Source organism: Mandrillus leucophaeus, unplaced genomic scaffold (genome assembly GCF_000951045.1).
Source record: "Mandrillus leucophaeus isolate KB7577 unplaced genomic scaffold, Mleu.le_1.0 Scaffold110, whole genome shotgun sequence".
Lineage (NCBI taxonomy): Eukaryota > Metazoa > Chordata > Mammalia > Primates > Cercopithecidae > Mandrillus > Mandrillus leucophaeus.
In genome coordinates, this window is record NW_012099210.1 from 2,986,745 (window position 1) to 3,013,002 (window position 26,258).

The 26,258-nt window shown below is 35.9% G+C and overlaps 1 protein-coding gene across 4 annotated transcripts in view; it reads right to left on the reverse strand.

The window, feature by feature from the left end:
• PKP4 (plakophilin 4) overlaps positions 1 to 26,258 on the reverse strand; it is a 228,820-nt gene that overhangs the window by 68,458 nt on the left and 134,104 nt on the right. For all 4 annotated transcript variants that reach the window (XM_011991719.1, XM_011991737.1, XM_011991709.1 and 1 more), the window contains one exon: positions 11,217 to 11,251. In XM_011991719.1, the coding sequence (XP_011847109.1) occupies positions 11,217 to 11,251 (35 nt within the window). The remainder of the gene's footprint in view (positions 1 to 11,216; positions 11,252 to 26,258) is intronic.

A 26,258-nucleotide genomic window follows, 5' to 3' on the forward strand; every position in this document is an offset into this window, starting at 1 on the left:
GACTTCATAAAACCATAATTATTCCATAATGCCATATAGTGAGTTCAAATTCAAAGTTTTCAGATGTCTTGGAATGTGTTTCTTCAGTTGGCTTGTACTAGTCAGGCTGAAATAAGGTTTACTGATTGCATTTGAGTACAATTGTTATTTAAGTCCCTCAATTTAGAAAGGGGCACCCATTCCTTCATTTTCATGTTTTTGATGCACTGAGGAAACTGCAGCAATACACTTTTAAGTTGTTCCACATCCTGAATTTGTCTGATGGTTTTCTCATGTAATTTACTTATTCCTTTAAATACACTATTTCTTTAAGCAGAAGGTTATAGCTAAAAGCTTTCAGGTCAAGCCTTTGTGGGTAGCATACTTTATGAATGGTGCCATGTACATGACACCTTTCATATCACAACTTTCAGGGTTGCTAAGATCTATCAGGCAATGCAGGTAGTGGCAGCTTAATCCTTCTGTCAAGTTTACCACCAACCTGTCTCCTAATGCAATGGTTCTCAACCTTGGTTGCAAAATGCAATCACCTGCATTGAAAATTGGGTGGAATTTTAACACTACTGCTGTCCAAGTCCCACACTCAGATATTCCAATTCAATCAGACTAAGCTGTATTCTGAATACCGGAATTTTAAAAAACTCCCAGGGTGATTCTAATGCACAGCTAGGGTTGTGAACTTAAGAGGTTTCAGCATCCATTGACAATTTTTGCTTGACTTATTTCATTAGGGCTTGCAAACTGGTGATTTTTCTAATTTTATTATTCTTTCTACATTTATCAGCAGGAATTCTTTTGGAATATTTTACATAATAGCTAGAATTATTTAGTTATCCTGAAATATGAATAGGACAGGTAGGATAAATGTTTAATTCTTCTTTTTAATGACTAGGTTTTAGAATAAAGCAGTGGTTCTCAAACTGTGCACACTGGAGTCACCTGGGGACTCGTTAAACCCCACTGACGCCTGGTTCCCAGCTCAGACTTTTGAACTGAATTGTGTTGGGGTGATGCTTGGGCATCAAGATTTTAGTAGCTCCACAGGTGACTCTACAGTGCAGCAGTGTGTAGGAACCTCGGGAGTGAGTTGTTGGCACCCACAATTATATCTAACGGTGATTTTTTAAACGTTTGTTTTTGCTTGATTTGGTAGTGGTTGTTGCATTTTTCGTGATAGTAAAATGTATCTGATCATTTTGAGCCAGCTACGAAGACAGAAGCAAGCCAAATTGACAGGAAACTTAGAATTTTACTAAATTCTAAGGTCATGCTGATCTCCAATCTCCATGAGAACGAGTTAATTAACATGATGGTCAGGGGTATGCTCAAGTTTCCATGGAGTGTTATGATTTAATGAATAGTTAATAATGATATTTAAAAATTATCTTACTTCGTTCAATCTGTTCCTAAGTTTTATGATATAGAGAAATTTGAAACAAATGTTTTTGTTAAAGCCTAGTAACTTATTAAAGTTTTAAGTATTCATGAAGATTTACATTCCTGTACTCTGGTAACATAGTAAGTGCAGACAGGACTACCAGGTGCTATCAGTAGGAGCATTAATTCTTAAGCTTTCTGGTGGGCAAACTGACAATATTTGCCAAAATTAAAATGTAAACACCCTTGTCCAGGAAGTTTCAGTTACAGAAATCCTATGAGAGACACTCATATGTGGTAGAAAGAATCTTTGCCATTGTCTGACAAAGTAGAAAACTGGAAAAAACAAAATGTTCACTGATAAGAAACTGGTTATATAAATTTTCAAACGATGGATACTATTTAGCCATTAAAAAGAAATAGGGCTTTATATACTGACATAGAAACACATCCATTATTTTGTAATGTTAGGGGAAAAACTTAAAGGTCACAGAACAACATAGAGTGTATCTTTATTTGTGTTAAACCAAAACAAACAACTCCAATGTGTGTGGATACTTCGACATACATACAAACACAGGTAACAGTCTGGGCTGTTTCATTTTTCCAGACTTTTTCCTATACGTTGTGTCTGTGTATAGTTAGTTGTGTAGGTGTGGTGGTCATGGTATGGGAACATGTTGGAATGAAGGAAATTTCTACCTTTTATTCAGATTCTTCTAGACTTTTTTTTTTTTTTTTTTAAAGAAGCATATCTTATTTTCATCTTAAAAGAGTAAGTTAAGAAGAGCTTTTACAGTGGCAATCAGGAAGCTATCGCACTGCAGTTGGAAAGAAGGCAGTCATGACTGTGTGGCTAAAATGGACGTGCAAAAAATAAGGGAGAGAAACTTGTACTCTACAGCTGATTTTAAGCGAAATTCTTATCATCCTTGTATTTAGAAGAGAAACAGGAAGAAATATATGATAAAGTTTTGTCATTTGTAAAGTTTATGGCTACAATAAATGATGGCATCCAAAATCCTCAATAGTCCTTTATACATGACTGCTGATCTAATATTCTGTTTATGAACGTGTACAATACAATACTCACTTCCTACTGTATCTCCTTTATAAATTCAATACATTTCTACTGAGGCATAAAGTGTTTCCATTTAAGTCAACTTCTTATCTCATGATGTGCTGATGAATTTTTGTGTTGTAAATTACTTGTAGCAGATGGAGGAAAAAGAAAAGATAAATTGACTTAGGTCTGCTTTCTCTTTTGTCATTTATTTTCAGTATTGATGGTTTTTTCTTTCTTTTTTTTAAAGCTCATCCCAGTGGAAGAAACTTGTATCCATACATTTTAGAAACAAAATTTAAATACACAAACAAAATGCACAGCCTAGCTCCTACAGTCTTAAATTTAGTAGTAAACATTAACTAATGCCAGTATTCCACACAGTAATGATTTAAATCAATAGTATGTTAAAATCATACCACTTCAATACATGTTACACAATAAATGATGTAGCACTGTGAAGTTATGGAATCAGTTTTAAACTTCCTATTTTACTATGGTCTTTTTTCTTCCCTTCCATATATACTGTCTAACATCAACACTCCTAACTGCCTAGAATTGTTACTATTTTCTCTACTGTTCATCCAAATCTATTAACCCCTTAGTGCCTTCTGAGTCAACCAGAAAATTTCTCTCACTTGTTTTGGTAGAGATTCCAATCTTTTTTGGCCTCTAATTTCTTATCCATGAGTACCAATTCTTTATCACCTACGTAACATCCACCGATTTCTTGAACACTTTCTTTTTCTAGGAACACAGCAGTGTTAAAAAGAATGAGCTTGGCTGACTGGCTGGTGGGGACAGAGCGGCACATTCCAGCTCTGTAAGATGGGCTGCTCCTGGTCTAATGTGCTAGGAAGAGCTGGGGCAGAGGGAGGCTGAATTCTGAGGCCGATTCTCCTCCCCTGCATTTTATACAGATCTACTCAAGTTGGCAACCACCTAAACTCTAGTAATTTTTTTTTTCTCGCAAACAGAAAAACTATGATATTGTGACTTGTAGCAAAATTCATTTCACGGAATGAGACTGGGGGACCTAAGTAACAACCAATGACTGCTTTGACCAAAAATTTCAATCCATGGCTTCAATCTATGGATTCTTTCTGATGGGTAGCATATACTGCGTGTAGCTATTTTTATTACTGAGTTGGTGTTTTTCTTAAAAAAGAGGTACATTCAAAGGATTTAAAGAAAAAGATTCTGTATAGTATTCTCCCTCATGAAGAATTATGATTATATATGCATTCTCACTTTCGTCACCCTTTACCTATTATTCTAGTATATATTTTCTGTGATTTTTATGTTTATTTTTTATTGTATTATATATGTTCTGACAAGTTACCTCAAATTTTGACGGCACACATAGATTGTATATTTAGAGATGTGAAGAAGTGAACAATGGAAAAACAGACACACTAATATTATGGAAACAGAAGGGAACACTAACATAACATTCTCTCGGAATGTTTTAGCAGAATATACAAGGTTATAAGACATGCAAGAAAAGACAAAGCTGAAACATAAACTGCTCCTCATAAAAAACACAAAAGATGTGCATTTATATTTTTAGAATGCAAATATGTAACACTGGTAAGCCAGAGGTACAGAATAATGAAGAGAAAGGGCAAAAGTCAAGATAATCATAAAGCATAAATGCTCCAAAACAACTTTATTACTTCTAGGGAAGAAGTTTAAAGACCTGAGAAAATAAAAATGTTTGGCAGAATGGGCAGCTCTTCCTCATTCTTTGGGTAGTACCTCTCTCCGCTCCCATACTTCAGAAACTTGGGCTTTTTGTTTTCAAACGTCCTACCCCCCCTTAACTTCCGCCCCCCTCCCCTAGTAATAAACACACAAACAAGCAAGCTAGAGTCTCCTCAATCAAATGAAATGAAAGTGAAATGAAAATCTTTTCTGCCTAGGGCATCCTAAGCTCTTCCTTAGAAAATGGTGCTGCAGTAGGTTAGCTATTCAAAATCCAATTCAGCAGCTGGTTCCAGTTTACCACATTTCAACAGAATGTAACATCCTGAAAACATCTGAGTAGGCAGGGATCGCTCCTAAGCAGTGATCAAACCCTTGCATCTCTAACAATACACCTATTGCTGAAAGGCTTTTAAAGAGCTAAGCTTTTCAAGTCAATTTGTAAAACTTAAGAGAAAAGGTAGAGAAAGTGTCCGCAAGTAAACATGCAAAGTATAAAAATAAATGAGGACAAATGAGGACTTTCTATTTCACTATTGTGAAATGTTGTATAGGAAACCAGAAAATGAATAAAGATTTGCTTTTGTCAAGACCCAGCCAAAGACTAAGTGGACTGAAGGTCTTTTAAATATTTTTCACATTTAAGCCACTCCTCATTTATGCTGAGTAGGGCTGCCTAATTCTAAAATAGATGATTTTCATACTATGTTCAGTATCTTTGCGGCCAAAGCAGCAAAGAAAAAAAAAAGTGTCAAAATTTATAGAAAAAGCAGCAGTGACACTGCTGTTTTATCCCAATTATTAATATATACTCAAAGTTATAAAGAGCATCTATAGTTACTAGAAAAGGAAATATGGGCCGGTGCAGTGGCTCATGCCTGTAATCTCAGCACTTTGGGAGGCAGAGTTGGCGGACCACCTGAGGTTAGGAGTTCAAGACCAGCCTGGCCAATATGGCAAAACCCCATCTCCAATTAAAAAAACAAAAATACAAAAATTAGCCGAGTGTGGTGGTGCACGCTTGTAATTCCAGCTACTCGGGAGGCAGAGACAGAAGAATCTCTTGAACCCAGGAGGTGGCGGTTGCAGTGGTGCCACTGAACTTCGGCTTTGGCAACAGAGCAAGACTCCTTCTCAAAAAAAAAAAAAAGAAAGAAAGAAAATAAGATTTTACTCTTTTATTCATAAATTTTCAATTTTCTACTCTTCTAACTATAGCTTATTGCCATGGTTACAATTTAAATGTCATAAATATGGCTGAAAAGTGGGTAAACTTAAGAAAAACCACAACATTATACAATTAAAATGTTAGAAAGTAAATACCAGTTGTGATTGCCATGTTTAGAAGTTAATACCCTTCCTCCTTCCCATCAAAGGAAAAAAACATAAGTAAATGTAACTACTAGGCTTGAATATGAGTTTTAGTAAAGAGTGTGCTCTGAGAAAAATAAGGAACCATGTAGTTATTAAGTGTGAATTATGGACACACCTGTGGCAAAGGGAGATGAGCCACTGAATTAGTATCTGCCTAACACTAAAGTACTTGAGTACTTGAGGAGCTATTTGGACAACACTTAATTATTATGTATTCAATTTAAATCATTTAATACATTCGCTTGTGTATTATATATATTTTTATATTTAACAGCTGATTGCTCAGCCTACTAGAAAAGTAAAAAAAAGATTTGAAAACTTTAATGTAAAGGAAAATACTAAGCACATAATAGTATATATGGTTTTCTCTTAATTTTTTAATTTTAAATTTTTGTGGGTACAGTGAGGGTATATATGTTTATAAGGTATATTAAGTGTTTTGATACAGGCATGCAATGCATAATAATCACATCATGGAGAATAGTGTATCTATCCCCTTAAGCATTTATCCTTTGCGTTATAAACAATCTAATTATAGTTATTTTGAAATGTACAATTAAATTATTGATTATAGTCACCCTGTTGTGCTATCAAATAGTAGGTCTTATTGGTTTTTTCTATTTTTTTGTACTCATATTTGTTACTTGGCCATGATAAAAACCCTGAAGATTGTAGTCAAATGACTTAAGCAATGGGGAAGGAGTAGAAAGGATGCCAAGGCCCTAGGTATTTCATCCACTATAATGTGTCTTCATAATCTAAATTCATTCTCTCTAGGCTGTAAATCAACACATGATTATATGCAGGGTCTGCTGGGCTTTTGGTAATTAAAAATCTACAAATGCCCTCTCCAGCTCAGTTCAGCCAGTGTACAGACTGGTGAGGGTTAGGAGAAAAATTGCATGAGGAAATCAGGGTATTTCTCTGGCTCTATTTTAAACAACATTTCTGGCAGGGGTGGCATCTCCTTCCTGGTTCCAACTAATGCTGGAAATCTCCCCATCCGAAGCCCCTACAACCGCTCCAGCTCTAGGACTCTGACAAAACCACCTACCTACCCCTTTGCCTTTGTAGTCCTAGGGATGATAGCAGCTTCCTGGCATCATTATCTCTTGGGTGCTTCATCATCCTGTTTAATCACTCAAATCTTCCAACCCACACTTTCATAACTGTACATTTTCTGTATCAAATTCCATATGTTGAACTACCTGGCATGGGTTCTGTTTTCCCAACAGAACCCTGGCTAATAAATACACCTATTATCTCTGGGTTACAAAGAACTCTTATCCATCAAACACTAATTCCCCAATAGAAAAGGGCAATCTATATTGTACTTCTATATTCTCCAGATAATTAGAAATACAAATGATGACACTAATGTGGCAATATGAGAAGATCAATCCCATACACCTGGAGGGAGGGAAAATTAATACAATCTTTCAGGAAAGCAACTTGATTACATATAGCAAAAGCATTAAAATATTCACGTACTTTAAATAAATTTCTTCCTGAAATTCTAGCCTAAGGCAAATCAAAGGTGACGATATAATTTTATATACAGGGATGGTTACCACACTGTTATTTAAAATAGTAAAAAATAAGAAAAAACCTGAATGTCCGATACTAGAGATATGGGTAAATATGGTATATATGATTTTCCCTTATAGAATTCCCCTATCCCCCAACTGTAAGTGAATATAGTTATATATCTCCACTATAGTTCACCTTCGTTAAACCTGAAGTTCTTAAGAGGGCAAGGATGTTTGCTTTAAACATTGACAATTACGTGCTAGACAAGTGTTTGTCTCAATAAATATTTCAGAAATAATTATGGAGTCTTAAAGATGAATTTGAAGAATTTTCACTGAAAAGGTAAAAAAAACTGCATGTAACACACAAATGTACAGAAAGGCTAAGTGATGAGTTTGATTATAAGCAATGTTATCCACTTCTTGTACTTTTTAAATATTTTCCAAATATCTTTTGATAAGTATATATTACACTTAGAACCAGGAGAAAAATTATGTTTACAAAGTGAAAAAGAAAGTCGAGATGAAAGCAGTTGGTAAAGTTAAAATACAACAAGCTCTATATTATTCACCACTGCTTGAATAACTAAAACTAAAAATTAACCTCCTCTACCCCCAAAAAAGGAGTATTTGCTGTCAGGGAAATTTAATTCAAAACCACAATGAGATATTACTTCACACCCACTAGGAGAGCTATAATCAAAAAGATAATAACAAGTGTTTGAGAGGATGTGGAGAAGTCAGAACTGTTATTTTATTTTTGAGACGGAGTCTCGCTCTGTTGCCCAGGCTGGAGTGCAGTGGCGCTATCTCTGCTCACTGCAAGCTCCGCCTCCCGGGTTCACGCCATTCTCCCGCAGAACTGTTATTTTTAACTGGTGGAAATGTTAAATGGTACAGCCACTCTGGGAAATAATCTGGTAGTTGCTTAACAGGTTAAACACAGAGTTACCATGTGACCTAGCAATTCCACTAATAGGTTTATACTTAAGAGAATTGAAAACATATATTCAAAAATTTTATGTAAATGGTCATAAAAGCATTATTCATAACAGCCAAAAGTAGGAAGACCTAAATGTCCAATTGATGAATCAATAAATGAAATATTATTCAGCCAGAAAAAGGAATAAACTACTGTCACATGCTACGATAAGGATGAACCTTGAAAAAATCATGCCAAGTGAAAGGAACCAGCCACAAGGACCACATGTATGATTCTATTCAACTGAAATGTCTAGAATAGGCAAATCCATAAAGAAAGAAAGTATAATAGAGTAGTGGTTGCCTAAGACTGGTAAGTTTGGGGGTAAAATGGGTGACTGCTAACTGGCACACTGGTTTCTTTTAGGGGTGATGAAAATGTTCTAAAATTGTGGCGATAGACGCACAACTCAGAATATATTAAAAAACACTTAAGAGTATTCTATAAGTGGGTAAACTATATAGTATGAATTACCTCTCAATAAAGCTATTATAATAAAGAAATTTGTATGTTATACATAAAGAAAAGGCTGGTAAGAGAAACAAAAAGAATTAAGTTCAAATGCATGTGTGCCAAATTTGCCATAAAAAAGACAAACCTGCAATACTGTACTAACGTCCTGCTAGGCTATAAAGGTTTTAAGGCATTGCGAGTCAAGTTATGAATCAAAAATAGTTCTTGTCATTTTTAAAAACATAACTTCCTTGTGTATGTATTTTTTCAAAATACAGATTTTGTTACTAAATGAAAATATTCATCTCATTTACTCATTAGGTATATATATATATATATTTTTTGAGACGGAGTCTTGCTCTGTCACCCAGGCTGCAGTGCAGTGGCGCAATCTTGGCTCACTGCAAGCTCCACCTCCCGGGTTCATGCCATTCTCCTGCCTCAGCCTCCCGAGTAGCTGGGACTACAGGCGCCCACCACCGCACCTGGCTAATTTTTTGTATTTTTAGTAGAGACAGGGCATTAGGTATATTTTTAATACCTTCTAAAGGTTGGGCATTTTCTAGGGATGAAGTAGGAGAGAAAAAAGAGGCACTTTTCAAGGGCTTAGAATTTGGTTGTGAAGCTAATATATGCACACTAAATATTCCTAGGACAGTGTAAAGAAGCATTTACTATTCATTCATGTATACAGTAGTCATTCGCTCAGGTGGTGAATTATTTAGGGTCTACCATCCACAAGGCCCTTGGAATGCTTTGTTGAACAGAGCAGACACGGCTCCGGCTCTCAGTAACCACCTTAAATGCTGTGACAAAGTGGGAGAAATAACACCGTATCTCAACTGACTCCCTCTGTCCGCCCTGGTCAGATTTCAGATCACTCTCTCATTACCTCCCAAGAATAAAAAGCAGCAGCTTTCTCCTGGCATAGGCTGCTCTCCTAGGTTTCAGGCATGCTTTCTCTAACTCCATTGTCCTTTATCCACAGCACTCTGGCCCACATGTCTGAACCACATAATAAAGTATTAATATGCATGGACCTATTGGTTTAACAGAAGTGTTTTCTTCACATTTGAATAAGGGCTTTCTCTAGTAATCACATTTCTAAATGCTTATTGAGTGGTGTCACTTGCTGCCCTTTCATCATCTCAAATCCAACACATCTCACACTGTGGTCCAGAGCACCCCCACTAAAACTGGCTCTCCATTTTGACACTCCTAATTGTTTTAACTGTACCATCCTCCCAAACACAAAACCTCACAGTTATTGCGTACCCACCTCACCATCACACCAGCCTCTAAATCCCTATGAATCGCCTAGATGATCTCACACACCAAATTCTGCAATAAGCTTTCAATTGGTCTATCTTGTCACTAATTTTTCCTCCCCCCAGTTCACAGCTCTGCTGTTTCTTCTGAGAAATGTTTAAATAATATGACATTTTGCCTCAAGGATTTTTAGTGTCTCCCCACAGAGAGAGTATCAAGTCCCTGGAACTTACAGATCTCTGTAATTTCAGCCAGTTCAGCCCTCTGCCTTTGCACATCTTACCACCTCCCAAACCAGTTTTACATGTTCCCTTCCCCTGACACTTGTGTTGTCTCTTCTCTTGCCCAGTGACAATGTCCTCTCCAGAGTGGTCCATCAAGCTCAAGGTTGCAAGACCATCTCCTCTGCCATCTCAGATGTGGCTTGTCCACTTACATCAATATTTCCCACATAATACTTACTTGGCAGTCAACCACATATTATTTCAAGGTGTGTCTTGCCTTGTATTAAACTGTTGTTTAGAAGTCTTACTGTTAGGTAGCTTTTCACATGTGTCTGCCTCATTAACAGTTTGAGTTAACACCTTTTTTGGGGGGGGAAATAACTTCTTTGTATGACAGCCAAGTGTCTTGTATGCACTATAAGGAACACCAGAATCCTGGCACCAGGTTTAGATAAACTCAGATACTGGGCATTTGGTTATCTAAGTCTTCCTCAATTCAAGTCTTGTTTGAAAAGGGCCAAAGTATTTACATATCAATGCCTATTCCAGCATTACAACATTGTTCACATTACTATTTACAATGTAAGCTCCATGGGGGAAGGGGACAGGGACAAGTGTGTGTTATGCCCATCACTGCCCAGCAATGTGCACAGCATCCGGTATATGATGTGAATGCTCAATAAACATTTACTGAGTAAAGGCTGGGTATGAAGACATCAACGATTTGTGTAAGTGGCAGACAGTCTCCTTAATGTAATTCATCCTTTTTATGTGGTGAATTTAGGTTAAAAAGAAAAGATAGACTACATGAAAAGCTACCACACTATTAGAAACATGCGGATACATTAAAAAAATGAAAACTTCAAGCATCTTTTCTCTGAGTATGATAAACACAGTGAAGACCCAACTTGTATAATTAGCAGCTTTCTCGATTATATAATAATTATTTTTGAGGTCAGCCCTGTGTTTTCTTAAGATGGAAAAGGAAATTTTCAGATATGGGGTTGATATTAAAAATACTGCTGTTCAATGCTTTTTCATTACAGTTGACATATACAAATTTACTCAATTATACTAAAAACTTAAGCATATTAAGAACTACTATTCCAAAGCAACATAGCTCAATATTGTCACTATTAAAGGCTTTGCTTGGCTTATTTCACCAAGAAATAGTAAATTAAGAGAGTAGGCTATGTAATTTGTGTTTATCAAACATAACTCTTATATAATAAAAAACATACCTGTTGCTCTCCAAGGAAATGACTTCTCAGTTGAGCTAAAGAAAAAGAAGGAAAAAATGAAACATTTATTTATTTTGTCACAAAATTTAGCTTGGGACCTGTTTTGCATATTAACATTTAATTTCCACATTAAATTATACAAAAGCATAAAAACCTTAAATAAAATTTAAACTTATCTAAGCTAATTTTTAGATAGTATTTAAAATTGGAACAAAAATTGTTTCTATTTGGAAATTAAGACAAATTATAAAATGACATAAAATTCTACTTGAAGACAAAACAGCACAACTGTATGATATTCACAGTACTTACATGATGTACTACAGTTTTTTTGTGATAATATGAAAACTACATATGTATCATATATATGAAAAGGAACCAAAAAGGCTGTTAAACAGTTTATTTTACTTATTTTCAAAAGTGGCAATTAGAACAGAGACAAAACATATAACAGAGACAAAATTTACCGAGGCCACTTTTGAATTGAATGTTGCCTTATAAAATTTAAAACACAGAACTTTACATCAAAAATATAAGGTCCTATAAGCCAGGATAAAGTGACAGCTATGTATTTTCCTTGGTTATTAGAGTGTGCATTTAAAAAATTTGTGCATAAAAACATATCAGTGCCTCCCCGGTTGCCACCCCTCTTGCCCCAATCAATACAGGAAATCATGGTGTTATAGGGACAGTGTGGCAGAATGCAGGAACAAAATAATGGATTATTAAGCATTTATTAAATGCTAGATTAAGCATTTCACATATGATCTCCTTCATATTATTTATCACAATCTTGTGAACAGGTACATCCTCATTGTTATCTTACAGATAAAGAAACATATGCTGGTAATTCGAAGAGCTGGAATCACACCCAGGACAGTCAGATTCCAAACTCGCGTACCGTATCACTGTGCTACCTGGCAGAACAGCTTGTGATCCCATTTTTGCATTAAACACATATAGACACATAGACAATATGACTAGAAGTCTAGAAAAATAAAAACCAATGTGCTAGCAGTTATATCCATGAGTACAGCCATTATATATTTTTTTCTTTTTAATCATTTGTACTTTTTTTCCTTTTAAAAAACCAGAAAAAGGACATATATTCATGGTATTTTTTGAGTGCTTATTAAATTTATAGAAAAAGGAGTGTGACTCCGGGCTTAAGGAAACATTTTGCAAAACAAAGAACGTGGAGCAGGGGAAGAACAGCCCTTTTAGTGCTGTATTTCTAAGATTTTAAGTTCTTATTACCCCCTTGATACTTTCCCCAAGTCATTATGTGGTTATGAAACTTGCTGGTTGAAAACCCTAGATTCCATAGAAACTCCCTGAACTTCAATTTTGTGTGTGATTTGCCTTTTTTCCATCACAGGAGCAACAGTTCACATTCCAGGACCTTGAATGAGCTGCAAGCAGGGGGACATGTTCCCAGCAAGTGGAGTCAACCAGTTAATGCTAATCTCCTCCAGGGCTCTGTGATATTCCTTTATCTGAAATACCCTTAGCTGATTTCAAAGTAGACTGATAGGAAAAAGTGAAAACTTGGTCAAATATCAGTAATGAGACATTTGTCTTGCTCCTAAGGGTAGGCCATCACTGTCTTAAGACTCCAAAAGTGGTTTTGCACACTGAATTTCAATTTCTTCTCAATCTGTTTTTGTTATTTAATTGTATTATCTAAACTAGTTTTCTAAGCACTGAGATTGACATTACCCAACTGTGTTTCCTCAAAAGCATCATATTTTATGTCAACATTAAAACACATGGTAAATGAAACTGCCATCCAGAAATGTCTAGTATACCTCAAGTTTCTTGGGAATATTAAGGAAGTTTTATCTTCTGAGTTTGAAACTTATATAAACTTTAATGAAATATAAGACTTTTTATCCTCAAAATTGTAAGTCATAGAATATAATTTCAGATAATTGCTCAAATGGAGCAAGGGCTGTGGCTGTTTTGCTCATCTCTTTATACCAAGTGCCTAGCATTTGCCCAGCACACAGCAGATGCTTAATTAAATTGTGAAAAAATCAAGTTCTTTATTGTTTTAAAAGGTCAGGATTATATAAATTACCAGGTATTACCTAGTATAAGCAAGTCAACTTATTCTCCCTGAGTCTAGGTAGGAAGTTCCAGTAGCCTCGTTGTGTAGCAATCAAGTAAACAGCATTTCTGCTGCTGAAAGAACCTTTGGTTACCAAAATATAATAGGTATTCCTAGGTGAAGGCAATGGGAAGCCTCGGTTAACATGAATATTCCCTTCTCTATTTAAGGTAGAATATATAAATCATTAGAAAACAAGCTAATAAAGAAAATTAAAAATAAAAAGTTCCATGGTATATTTTGAAGATCATGTATTCAACCCAACTAATTTCACACTAACTTCTATAATTCTGAGAAATAACTGGTCATTACATGTTATTCATAACAGCCTATTTTCTTTCTGAATTACTTCAAATGATTCTCAAATTGTTCACTACTTTGGGACTCAGGGATAGGACAACAAAACACATGGAATTTTGAAAGGCTGTTTTAAACCACCAAATGCAATTGTTCTAATAAACCCATGTTTATTAGAACAATCACAGGCAGCTTCACGTTAGAAATATAGGCTTATTTCCTCCTTCTCTCCCTCTAACCATCTATTCCTAGAAACACTTCCCCAACTTTTACTGAATGCCTACAATGTGTCTGCAGGCACTGTGCCCACAAATGACTCCATCCCGGTTCCCTTCCACTTCTCTTCTGAAGATGCCAAGCAGCTTGCGTTCTAGGAGCTTCCACTGGAATGTGAAACACATTTTAAAATACATACAGGAACTGAGTCACCCATGATAACTTTGTTTCAATGGGAAGATATATTCATAATGTAATATGTTAATAACTTAATAATAATCATTTAGAATGAAATCCACTAATAACCTTGGGGCTGTCCGGTCAGATGGTGAACATCAATCAAAAGCAAATTTATTACCAAATTAACAATTCATTTTAATGCAAAAAATCAGTTTTGTTTATAGGAAGACAATGTGCCCTCATCATATTACATGAAAATATGTTGTAGATCACTATAAAATTCTACACACTCCTGAAATTAATTTTTTTCATTCAGATGCAAATGGAGGCAAAATATCTTTGTTGGACATTAATGGCTGTGCAATATCAACTTTGAAAACTCTCCTTATTTTGCTGTTTTCCATATTAGGACTCAGAAAATTACCTGCTCATAATCCCCTGCAGCCAGAGGCAGGCCAGTAAGTGAGAGTCCACAAGAAGCCACATGTGGAGATAGAGTGGTCCTGAGCATTTGTGGTGGATACAGTGGTGGCAGTAGGTACTGCTCCTGGAAACCCAGATTCAGATTCCGGCTCCCTGGCCTTCCTAGAGACTCCATGAGTTGACACCCAATAGCTCTTAAAAAGTTCCTTTTCTGCTTATATAAGCCAGAGAAGATTCTATTGTTTGCAACCAAAAATCCTGACTGATGTTATCCTAAAACTAACAAAGACAAACTAGCCCTCTGAAAAGGGCCCAAGACTCATAACTGCAGACTATTTCCAACTGCATACTGGATATATAACACAGATCAGATTCAACGTATTGAAATTATTTTCCTCTAAACTGACTCCTGCTTAGTGATTCCCACCTAGTCACTCAAACTGAAGAGCAGGGAGTAATTTTACTGTTTGTTCTTCCCACTAGTGTGTAAGCTCCATGAGGGTATGGGAGTTGGCCTTGTTTACAGACAATGGCCAGAGCCTAAGGCAGTATCTGACACATGGCCATTACTCATTTTGAATTAATCTCTACTACCACTGACATAGTTCTGGTCTTTATCCTCTTTTGGCTGGGTCCTTCAGTCTCTCTCCTGACTGGTCTTACTTCTCATCCTGGCAGGCTCTCTTCTACGCTGCTACTACTGTGATTTTTTTCAAACACTCACCTCTGATGTCATTCTTCTGCTAATGCACAGCAGATCCATAGAGGATAAAATGCAAACATCTCAGATGGCACAGAAGGCCCTGCACCACCTGGCTCCTTCTAGTGTGCCCTTTCCCACACAAACCTACATTCGAAGCACTTCTAACTGCTTGCAGTTGCCTCACACACCATACTGTTTCACACTTTCACTGCTATTTTTAGGGCAGAACATGCAGGAATACAGCCTGAAAACTCTTTCAGAATTACTCAGATTCTAGAATGGCACATGCAGGTGCCATATAACTTGTTTATATATCCATGAAACAGAATGCTCTAAAGTTTACCTTCACTTTGTATCACCTTCTATAATAACAGGAATATTAAAAAAAATGTTTTACTTAATTCTTCTGTCTGATGTGAGCAAGCCTGCTTTAGTGGATACCAGTAGGTAAACGCTAGGAGAAGGGACAGTAGAGAACTGGATGGAGCCACGTGGTAATTCTGCCATGCCACTTCCCTCACCTTCTTTCAGGTCTAGGTAGGGCTCATTTTATCACAAGTATACACAAGCTACTGTTACTAGTCTCTTAGCAAGACCTATTGAATTAGGACAAGATCCAAGGGTTACTCCTTTCTGAAAAAGAACCAGTTCTTAGCCTGAAATTAGAATATGGTCAAATTGCAAAATTTACTGCTTTATTTAAAAAAAATCAGGCTGGGCACGGTAGCTCACACCTATAATCCCACCACTCTGGGAGGCTAAGGTGGGAGGACTGCTTACCCCAGATGTTTGAGACCAGCTGGGGCAACAAAGTGAGACCCTATCTCTACAAAAAAGTTTAAAAAAAAATAGCCGGGCATGGTGACATGCGCCTGTAGTCTCAGCTACTTGGGAGGCTGAGGTGGGAAGATTGCTTGAGCCTGACAGCAAGGCTCAAGGCAAGCAAGGCTTCAGTGAGCTGTGATTGTGCCACTGCACTCCAGCCTGGGCAACAGAGACCCTGTTTCAAAAAAAAAAAAAAAAAAAACAAAAATAATTGTGTCAAGAGATTTTACACATACATGTATATTTATATATCAATATAAATCATTAATAGCTGAAAAAATAAACTACAGTCAATAACAAATTAAATTTGACTCAGAATTAGAAGGGATAACTCAAATTATCCTAGAAATTGTTTTATTTATGAATGGAGCATGGGTGTGTACCACTGTCTGGACTATGTACCATCTACAGCCTTCTCTCTGGTGACCACCCATCATCCTTCAAGAATTACCTGAGGAGAGTTGGTCACCTCCTCCTTTTTGTTGTGAATGTACTCAATAATTTATCTGTATTTTTGCACTTTTCACAATGTAACCATAGTATTTGTTTACCTACCTGTTTCTACTACCAGACTGCAGCCTTCTTGAGAGTAAATACAGTATATTAATTCTACTTGCATCTAACCAGGAACTGGTGTTGAGTAGGATGCTTAAATAGATCATAGCTGATCTTAACTTTTTGGGTTGCTGTTTTAAAGACTAATGCTACATAATTTTAGAAACTGTTTCAATCATTCTGCAGAAGAGACCACTTCCTCCCGATTTGGGCTCTTTGTATCTCACAGAAAAGATGTTTATTGCATATATGCATACATCACATGGATTCATTCAACAAATATCCGTTGACCATTTATTGAGTGCCAGCCATTGTTAGAAGCCGGGAATACATGGTGAGAAGAGCATCCTACAAGAGAGGACTCTGATGTCAATGTCACAGGGTCCAGCACTATCCAGACTAAAGACATTAACATATCTATCACAAACAAGTGTGAAGCAACTTTTAAAAACAAAAACCAAGACCTAACTCTCCTTATACTCATCTATGAAAAGAAGGTCAACTGGTACTGGGAGCACCCAGGTAGGAATTTGAACATGAAGTCTCCAGTGAGACAGGTATGGAACAATATGAACTATACCCCATAGTCTAGACTGTACCTCGATTTCCACAGCTCACAAACTGTAAGCGGTTGGGAATAAGACAGTTTGGGAGACCACCAAAACAATATGCTACATGTGTAAGAAATCTGACATTTCTCCCCTCTGTCATGACAGATGATCAATTTAATGGCTATTTAAACCATCTCAAATGAGTAGCATTACATGATCTACTTTCACTATCACACCATAGTTTTTTACAATATTACAATATTCTTTTCTTTTTTTTTTTTAGAGACAGGGTCTCATTTCATTGCCCAGGCTGGGATTACAGGCATGAGCCACTGTGCCTGGTACACAATATTCTCTAAATTATTCTTAAGTGTTCTTCTATTAAATAGAGGTAATTAATACATGAATCAGATGTGTATTAATCTTTACTATGAAAAATTTTAAAAAATACATTTGTACATTTTTGGCCTTTCCTTGATGTTTCACTCCTCAGTTTCCTCTCAGTTTTACTGTTTTGAGCTCTGATTCTAAGTTCCAGAAGTCTGTATTTCTGTAAATATTAATTCTTGAATTAGAGTTTAAAAACTCCCACATTTACGGATGAAATCTCAGTAGCTTCAGGACATAAGTTCCAAAATGCGTTTCTCTCTTTCTCCACCAATTCGTTATTGTCTTACTTTAAATTTGTGATTTGCTCATTTTATAACTTATGTTTCATCTTTTCTTGTGCCATTGGTGGGCTTTATTTCTCCACTAATCAAAGTTACTCCATTAACAAACGTATAGGCTTTCCGGATTCTAAATCTATTGTGAGTTCTAGCTAAGTCTACTTTTTAGTCAATTCCAAGGTCTATTTCTAAGCTAAAAAAAAAAAAAGGGAAATTCATTTTGTGTTTTTATTTTTTGGCAATGAATTACCATTGTAATTACTTAACACCTTGTTATCCTCTAGGCATTACAAATTGCTTTTTAATGAATTACTCCAAAATCTTCCTAGTTAACGTGAACTGGGCTCCATAGCTCCCTGTTACTCTGTATTTCCCATTACGCATCTGGGATTTTTTTCCCCCTCCCCAAGGGAATATGGCAAAATAACTACTAATGATTCTCAAGTTTGTCTCTACTTAAGAATATCACAGGATAAATTTTAAACAAACTACCTTAACGAAGTAACACATTCTGTCAAACACTTAAATTTCTATATTGTCATTAATTATAATTAAATGCAATCTTCAATTATGATGAGGAGACACAGCATACTTTAAGATTTTTATTTCTATCTAACATTGCTTTGGCTTCTGTTTTAATTAGTACATTTAAATCTTTGCTCGGTCTTTCTCTTAACGCATTTGTAAAATATTCCATTAGTTTCTTGTGAGTCCTTAGCTAGGTTAAACGCATTCTGTGCTTTAGCTTTCTTGAGTGCTCATGAATTTATGCTGAGAATGCTGCTTTCTGAATGTAGTTCCTGTGGAAGTCCCTGGTCTTATTAGGACCAGGCATTCACCTGTGGGCAGGTCTGATTTCTCCTTACTCCGACCCTCAACAAGAATGTCCATGAGCTCATTTTATACTTATAATTAGCAAGGTGAGAAGTAGGATCTAGAAGACTAAGATGGAATAAAGGGTTCTCTAATGCTATAACCTGTCTTCTGATGTTCTGAAAACTCACAGCACCTACTAATAGGTAACTGCCAGGTTACAACCAGTTTTGTTTTTCCTGTTTGGGAAACAGGGTCTTTAGCTGTTGCTTTTAGTTAGATAAGGATTGCCCAGGAAATAAATTCTTTACACTAGAGACTTATGCTCGTCTTAACATCAGAACAAATAGAGCAGTTACACAAAATTATCATGATTATTCTTCCCAAAACAAGTTTGGATAGCTCTTCATCATTGCACTAAGCTAGTTCAGTAAGGTGAAGACAGGAAGGTCAACACGTGAAGACAGTGAAGGTGAAATGCTTTGCCCAGCTCAAGGACGGGGGAGATGGAAGGCAAACAAATATCTCCACCACCACATTCACTACCACCTCGGAGGGGCTCTCAGGACCCTAGTTTGAAAAATCACGAATCCAGGCAGTGATGATTTCTTAGCAAAAATACTCTGAAAGCAATCCCCCTTAGTATTTAACTATATTTTTGAAACCCCTTCCAAATTTACTTAGTGTCTATTCACAATCAATCTCAATGAAAACAAAAACAAAACAAAACCTCTTCCTCCAAATTCCTGGTTTTTCACTGACCGAGTCTCTCTTTACCATACTGTCAGATCCTGGGCAATTCTCTGTTGGACGGAGACTGATTTCTTTCTTCCCAAGAAGGGGCCACTAATTAATTCTTCCTGGCTTTTCATCAGAATGGCTGTTAGTCCCCTCTCTTCCTAAGGCTATTCCCAATATCTCAGCAGCCAGGAAAAGTGAAAATGTGACAACAGGTCCCTAACTGTAGTTTAGTTACTTTTATGTGTTATGACCTTGCCCCTGAAAATGGTACATGCCTATAGTTTGAACTAAGCAAGGCATAACAAATGAGACAGGGCAAAGGACTTCTTTTCATAATTATTTATATGATCCGAGGGCGATATTGAGGTTACAGAAAAGCAAGAGCACTTGAATTAAAAACAACACCCTTCATGTAGGCTACAGCTGTTCCTGATCCACCATCCACAGGACATGAGGCTTGAGCTGCCTTCCACTAGCGAGGCTCTGCATCAGTCCATCTCCACTCCAAACCCAATCACTGCTGTGACCAACAGAATGAACAAACGAGATGGCTACAGGAAGGCAGACCTGATGCCTCATGGAAGACAGGAAAGCTCAAGGGCCTAGAGTCAGACTCATATCTCCCTCAGTGACACTTTACCTGAAAAACTTGGTTATGCTCAGAATATGCTTTTACAATTTTAGTCTTTAAAAAATCATGAGCAACAGGGACAGCAAAATGTGGAACAAAAGTCCAGTCTTGGTTTACATTGGATGCTAGCAAGTTTGAGTAAAATACATGCCCAGATACTGTGGTGAACATGTTTGGTCTTATTCATGGTCCTATTTTGTTTTCGTACTTGTTTTCTCAGTTCTTCGTTCTACTTTTCCTTTGTGCTACTCTACTATATATTTTTGGACCCCTATAACAGCTGTCTAAAATGCATTCCAGGGAAAGGTAAGATTTAAATAAATAATATCATGACCAGCCTCCTGAAGGGAAAATTGCTTATTTGATGCAGAGCAAAAACATGAAAGGAACAGGAAATACAATTCAAGTAACCTTCATAGGGACTAGAGGTGAACAAATTTCAGAAGGTGTTAAATATTCTTTGACAAAAGCATTTTGTGTTAGTGCTTTGAATCTATGAATAAAAGATTCAGAAGACCATATGGGAAAGGGAAGATCAAAAAGGATGTAGTACTAGACAAAAAATGAGACAAACAGTCCCCTCTAGTATCCCTATAAATTATACAGGAAACATGACTTCTGTTTATGCCCATCCCACAACAGGTGTTCCAACTAGTCAAAGTAGAAATCAGAATAGGAAGGTTTTCTAATATTTCAAATGACATTTGAAAGAATGAAAGCAACTGAGATGAAAAGAGTAAAATGGCTAAACGCAACAACAGACTCTCTTCCTAAGTATCCTGCCACAAACCCAGGATCCTATTTGGGCAAAGGGTTGGCCTTGACCCAGATGGGCTACTGGGAACTGTGTCCATGGTCTACAAAATGCTGTGGCCTCCCTCATTTCTATTCTTCTAAAACCTTCCAAAGTTGAAGAAATAGAAAGGAAATTTTAAAAAATTTAAAATAAAGAAGAAAGGGCATATAAACATACTATTTTCTGCTAGAATTGCATAAAAGTATCTACATCTTATACTTGTAAATAAAGCAGATGCTGGTAAGGAGCAAGAAAAGGGCCCTATTTTTCTATTTGTTCTACGTGAGACTGGGCACAGCATTAACATGGGACTAAGCTGTGGCAGTCTGTAGTAAGAGACAAGCTGGGATACAAAACCCTTGAAATTCATAATTACAAATAGTTTTATTTGATGCATACAATTTAATTTTGTACATTATTTCATATTTTAGGTGCTTTGAAAAGCCTATGTAAAAATTTACTTAAAAGGAATTTTAAGCCGAAATTTGTAATTAAACACTTATACCTCCAATCACTTACACAGAGAGTTCTTTGCTACTCATGTAAAGGTACTATCAAATCTGGTGTGTGTCTAAAGAATGATACTCACTTTCTATCTACTGATTATCTGGAGTAAAGATTTTTAATTTTTATAAACAGTAAAGTTCCTTAAATTGCCAAAAAATTAATCATAAGTGTGAAAAGAGAAAGCATAATATACTTGTTAAATTTCTGCTTTGCTTTTTGACAAAGAAAGGTTTCTCTCTGTGACAGCATTTTCAGCTCTTGATTCATGGACAAGCAACATGAATAGCTGTTTTAGTGCAGAAAGAGGAATGAATTCACATGTGGGACAGTCCACAGACCCAGGATTATTAATAACTAACCTGGAAGAAGAGTGGGCCCATAAGGAAACAGACAATATTCTACATAGTAGATACTATGTTTCTATGTAGTAAGACATCTGGATCCTAGAAAAGTGGTTCTAGAAAGGTTTAAATACCTCTGAAAACTCTCATGGATCCCTAATTTGTCCCACATCCCCTTACCCACCACTCTGGTTTCCTACTCTTCTCTATTTATCACCCACATGTTCCTAACTACTGCTGTAGGGGAATGAAGCAGAAAAAAGCCTAACAGGATGAATAAGGAGGAATGATGATAATGACAATGGAGGGACAAGGTAAAGTCTCTTAAAACAGCATTCTTGATAAACAGTGCGGATCCATAAACACTGATCAGGAGTTGAACAAGTAACCTTCAAGGCAAACAGAAAAGGTAAGTGGTTGGTCAAGACTGCCTTAAATTTCTAGCTTTAATGTCGAGGCTTCTTTTGAGAAACATGAATCCAAAAAGAAATGCCAATTTACAACATACCAGAGGAGAGGTTGACTAACTTTATCTTTCTTTCCCTCTTTTTTCTCCCTGTCCCATTCATTGCCATGAGTGAACATCATTGATAGGAATGGTATTACATGGTATGTGGAGCATATTATGTAAATTTATAATGTCTACATTGTAAAAGTTAGAGCTAATAAATGGTGTTTATTTAAATATTCAAAAAGTTTATCACTCAGATTGTAAGACATATAACCATACTAATTTTATAAACATTGAAATTATGGTTAATTTTTAAAATGCAATTTTAGTCAGAAAATTAAGATCTGAATCACCTAACATTTTAAAAACTGTTATGCAACATTTAAAATATATACAGTAAAAAACAGTATAACAAACACTCTGTATTTATTATCCAGCTTCAACAAGAAAGTGAACATGTGGTCAAACTTATTTCATTGACATCTTTATTCTACATTATATTCTCTACATTACTGGATTGTTTTGAAGCAAACTCAAGACATCTTATTACTTCAGTAATACTTTAAATGTATCTTGAAATATAGATACTTTAAAAAAGAACATAACCACAATAATATTATCACACCAAAAATTAACAGTAAAATTCTTAGCATCAAGTATCTAGTCAGTATTCATATTCCCTGTTTCAATTTAAAAACAGTTGGGTGGTTTAAATCAGGACCAAAACAAGGTCCATATGTTACATTTGGTTGCTACGTCTCTAAAAATCTTTTGATATATAGTTTTACCTCCCCCTCTCTTCTTTTTCCTATTTGAAATAATTTCATTTGCTCTGTAGAATTTTAGCCTGGTTCTAATGAATATACATTCATTCAGCACAGTATCAACTGACATGTTCCTCTGTCTCCTGTATTCCCCATAAACTGGTATTAATATCTAGATGCTTAAATAATTTTAGGGCAAGAACATGTCATGGGTGACATTACATACTTCTCATTGCATCATATCAGGTGACTAAGATTTCTGGTTGTCTCCCTTTTTGCGATATTAACATAAGATAGATCAGTGCGTTCATGTCCTGTCAGCCCAATCCATTCACTGTAAAATTTCCCACTACCTTTCCAGCTGATGATTTTAGTAGCCATTGGTGGTCACTGGTTGGTAACTATTTTGTTAGTGGTTGCTAAGTTCAACCGAGTTAACTTCTAGACTTCTGCTTAAACTACTTCATACAATAATATAATTTCTCCCTTTGTTTTATGTTCATAAGAAATATAATACTATTTCAGTTGTCACTTATAAATGTCTTTACTGAAAAGTATTTTGCTAATGTTGTTCAGAAAATAGATATAATTCCGCATTTTGTGCTCTGTAAATATTAATTCTTACATTATGGTTGATAATTTTACTTGAATTTTCTCTGTGGCTGAAATAGCTCTCTTATTGATAATATAACTCAATCTGGGAAGTAGATCAATCTTTAATTGACTTGGACTGAAGCAAAGACTATGCATCATAGGATCCTAAAATAACTGGCTATTCTTTTTCTCCCCCACCAAAAAAAAGTCTAGAAGAAATACACAACACACACACACACACACACACACACACACACTCTCAAGACATTCCTCTTTGGATTATATGCAGTCTACTAATGCAAACCAAACATTTGACAGTGGTTAAAATGTGTAGGTATTTAATGGAAGTTTTTTTAGCTGTGAAAATCTGTAGTCTACACACTTTTTCCTGCTTCAGTTTTAGAGTGCTTTTCTCCTATTTAATTGTGGAGTAACACAACAGCAGCATAGAAAAATCTATGCAAAAACAGATTAGATTGATTTGTTATTAAATAGATTGTGAAGCCTCAGGGAAGATAACTATAATAACAATTCAGACAATATAAAGTCTGGTAAACTTGTCATGTTTGTCCCCCACTCCCATCCCTAGGCAGACATGCCATGTACATTTTTATGACAAGCTGATTAACTGCTGAAAATGCACTAATGGAGGGCCCTCACTTTTAGGTAGATAATCACATTTTCAGTTTTCTTTCCCATACATCACTGGATTAGAGCTGTGTAGGGTAGTTCTCTGAAGGGTTAAAGATACATCACACATATTGCTCTTGTTGCTCTATGTCCTTAACCTGCCAAATGGTAACGAGAATGAGAGTTTACCACCCGCCTTCTTTTATTTCATCATGAATATTAAAGTGATTAGATGAAGGAATTACAAAAAATTTCCCCCTAAAATAATTAACTGCGCTAAGTACATTAGTGGCAATAGGCAATATATTTTTAAAGGTTGTTTCCTAGAGTTGTTGAATGAACATTTATATGACCTCTTGTAACCTGTTTGTGAATGACCAGGAATAGAAATATCAAGCACTTCAGAGTTTCCAGATAGGAGGGACAAAATAGTGGTAGTGGAGGTGGAGCTGTAGACGAGGACTCTCGCAGATGCCTCTGTACAGCAAACACAACTTTTACCTAGGTAGCATGTGTTTGGAGGGGTGCAGTGGCAAGAAGGAGGTAAATGAAGTACTGAAGTCTTCCCAGCCACTTGAGACTCCAATGGAAAAGCAAGAGAAAAACACTGTCTTTAGGGGAAAATGTCATCCTCATGTTAGATTCAGGTGTACAATAAATAAAACCAAATCAAAGCAAAACACACCACCACCGCCAAGACCAAAAATGAAACCCTACTGAAGAGTAAGAGGATAACATGCACAAAACATTTACTATCAAACTGCAAATTACGTAATAGGTGTTGAACGGCTGCTGTTCTCTTTCCTATACTATAATTATAAAAAGGGATTTTACCGAAGGGTATGATGATCAAAGATACCAAGGTAAGGCATCCTGGGATAGAGCTAGGAGAGCCAGTGCAACCTCATCAACAGCATTCTTCACAAAATTAAAAATAATAAAATACAGGCATACATTTTATGCTGCCAGAAAGACACTTTATCATCTGGTTTAGTTACGCACAATGGTCCCTTGCTGATAGAAGGCAAATTTCTAAGCTTGTATCTTTGTAGCTCTAGAAAACAGCAACAGCTAAGTATTTGGTGAATGAATTTAGAAAAGACGTCATAAATACTTGCAGAAAAAAACAAATGCAGAGTCACTAAAGAAAACGTGGAGATAGAAACTGAGAGTAACGTCAGTATAATCTGTTTGGGCTTTCACCTGCCCTAAGTGGCAGGTTTGGATAATTTGAGATTTATTATTATATTATATATAGAGGGTTATTTCTTCTACATATGTGTCATTGTACTAAAATGTTCATATTCTATAAATAGATCAATATGGTGTACTTTGTTCTACAATGTACTAGGATCTGTACTATTTTAAGAAATATATCCCAGAGTTATTTTAGCTTTAAAAAACTAATGATAGAACCAAAAACAACAAGCCAAATTACTCATTAGAAAAATGAGCAAACATGAACAGCGGAGGACACTCAAATGGACCGTAACATATGAAAAGATATTCAACACCAACAGCAATTGAGAAAATGCAAAGTTAAATGAGATAACGTTAGTTTGGCAAAAATTAGACAGTTCAATATTAAACATTGGCAGAAAGAAAGAAGGAAAGAAAGCAAGCAAGAGAAAATGAACCTGGAACTTTTTTACACTGCTCAAGGGGGTGCAACTGTTGAGCTACTTCAGAAAGCTGCTTCAAACCAGCAAGATCTAGAAAAATTAAAAATGTACATTCATTATGATCCAAATAGTCTACTTCTCATTATATATTTTCCATAATCTTACACATGTGAACCAGGATATATGTTCAAAAATGTTCACTTACAGTATTGTAAAAATTCAACAATGGAATGGCTAAACAGTTTAATGTCTATGATATAAATATACAAGAGCAGTTAAAAGAATGAACTAGATTTACACACATAAATGTGGCTGGATCTCAAATGGAAAAAATCAAGGTGCACAATGACACATAAACCACACCTACCATCTTTGATGTTAAAAAAAAAAAAGCAACACAAAATATTGGTTACACAAGTGTTAATATATATGTATATAATATGTAAGTACTGTATATGTATTGACATAAAAGTATACAAAGTAATTTGAAACACTACACACTAGTGGTTAGCTATGGGGAAGAGAAAATGTGGCAAAGGGGACTTGAATTTTATGTTTAATATTTTTTATAAAAAATGAATTTTTAATAATTTTTAATTACGGGATGTGAGTACTTACATTTTC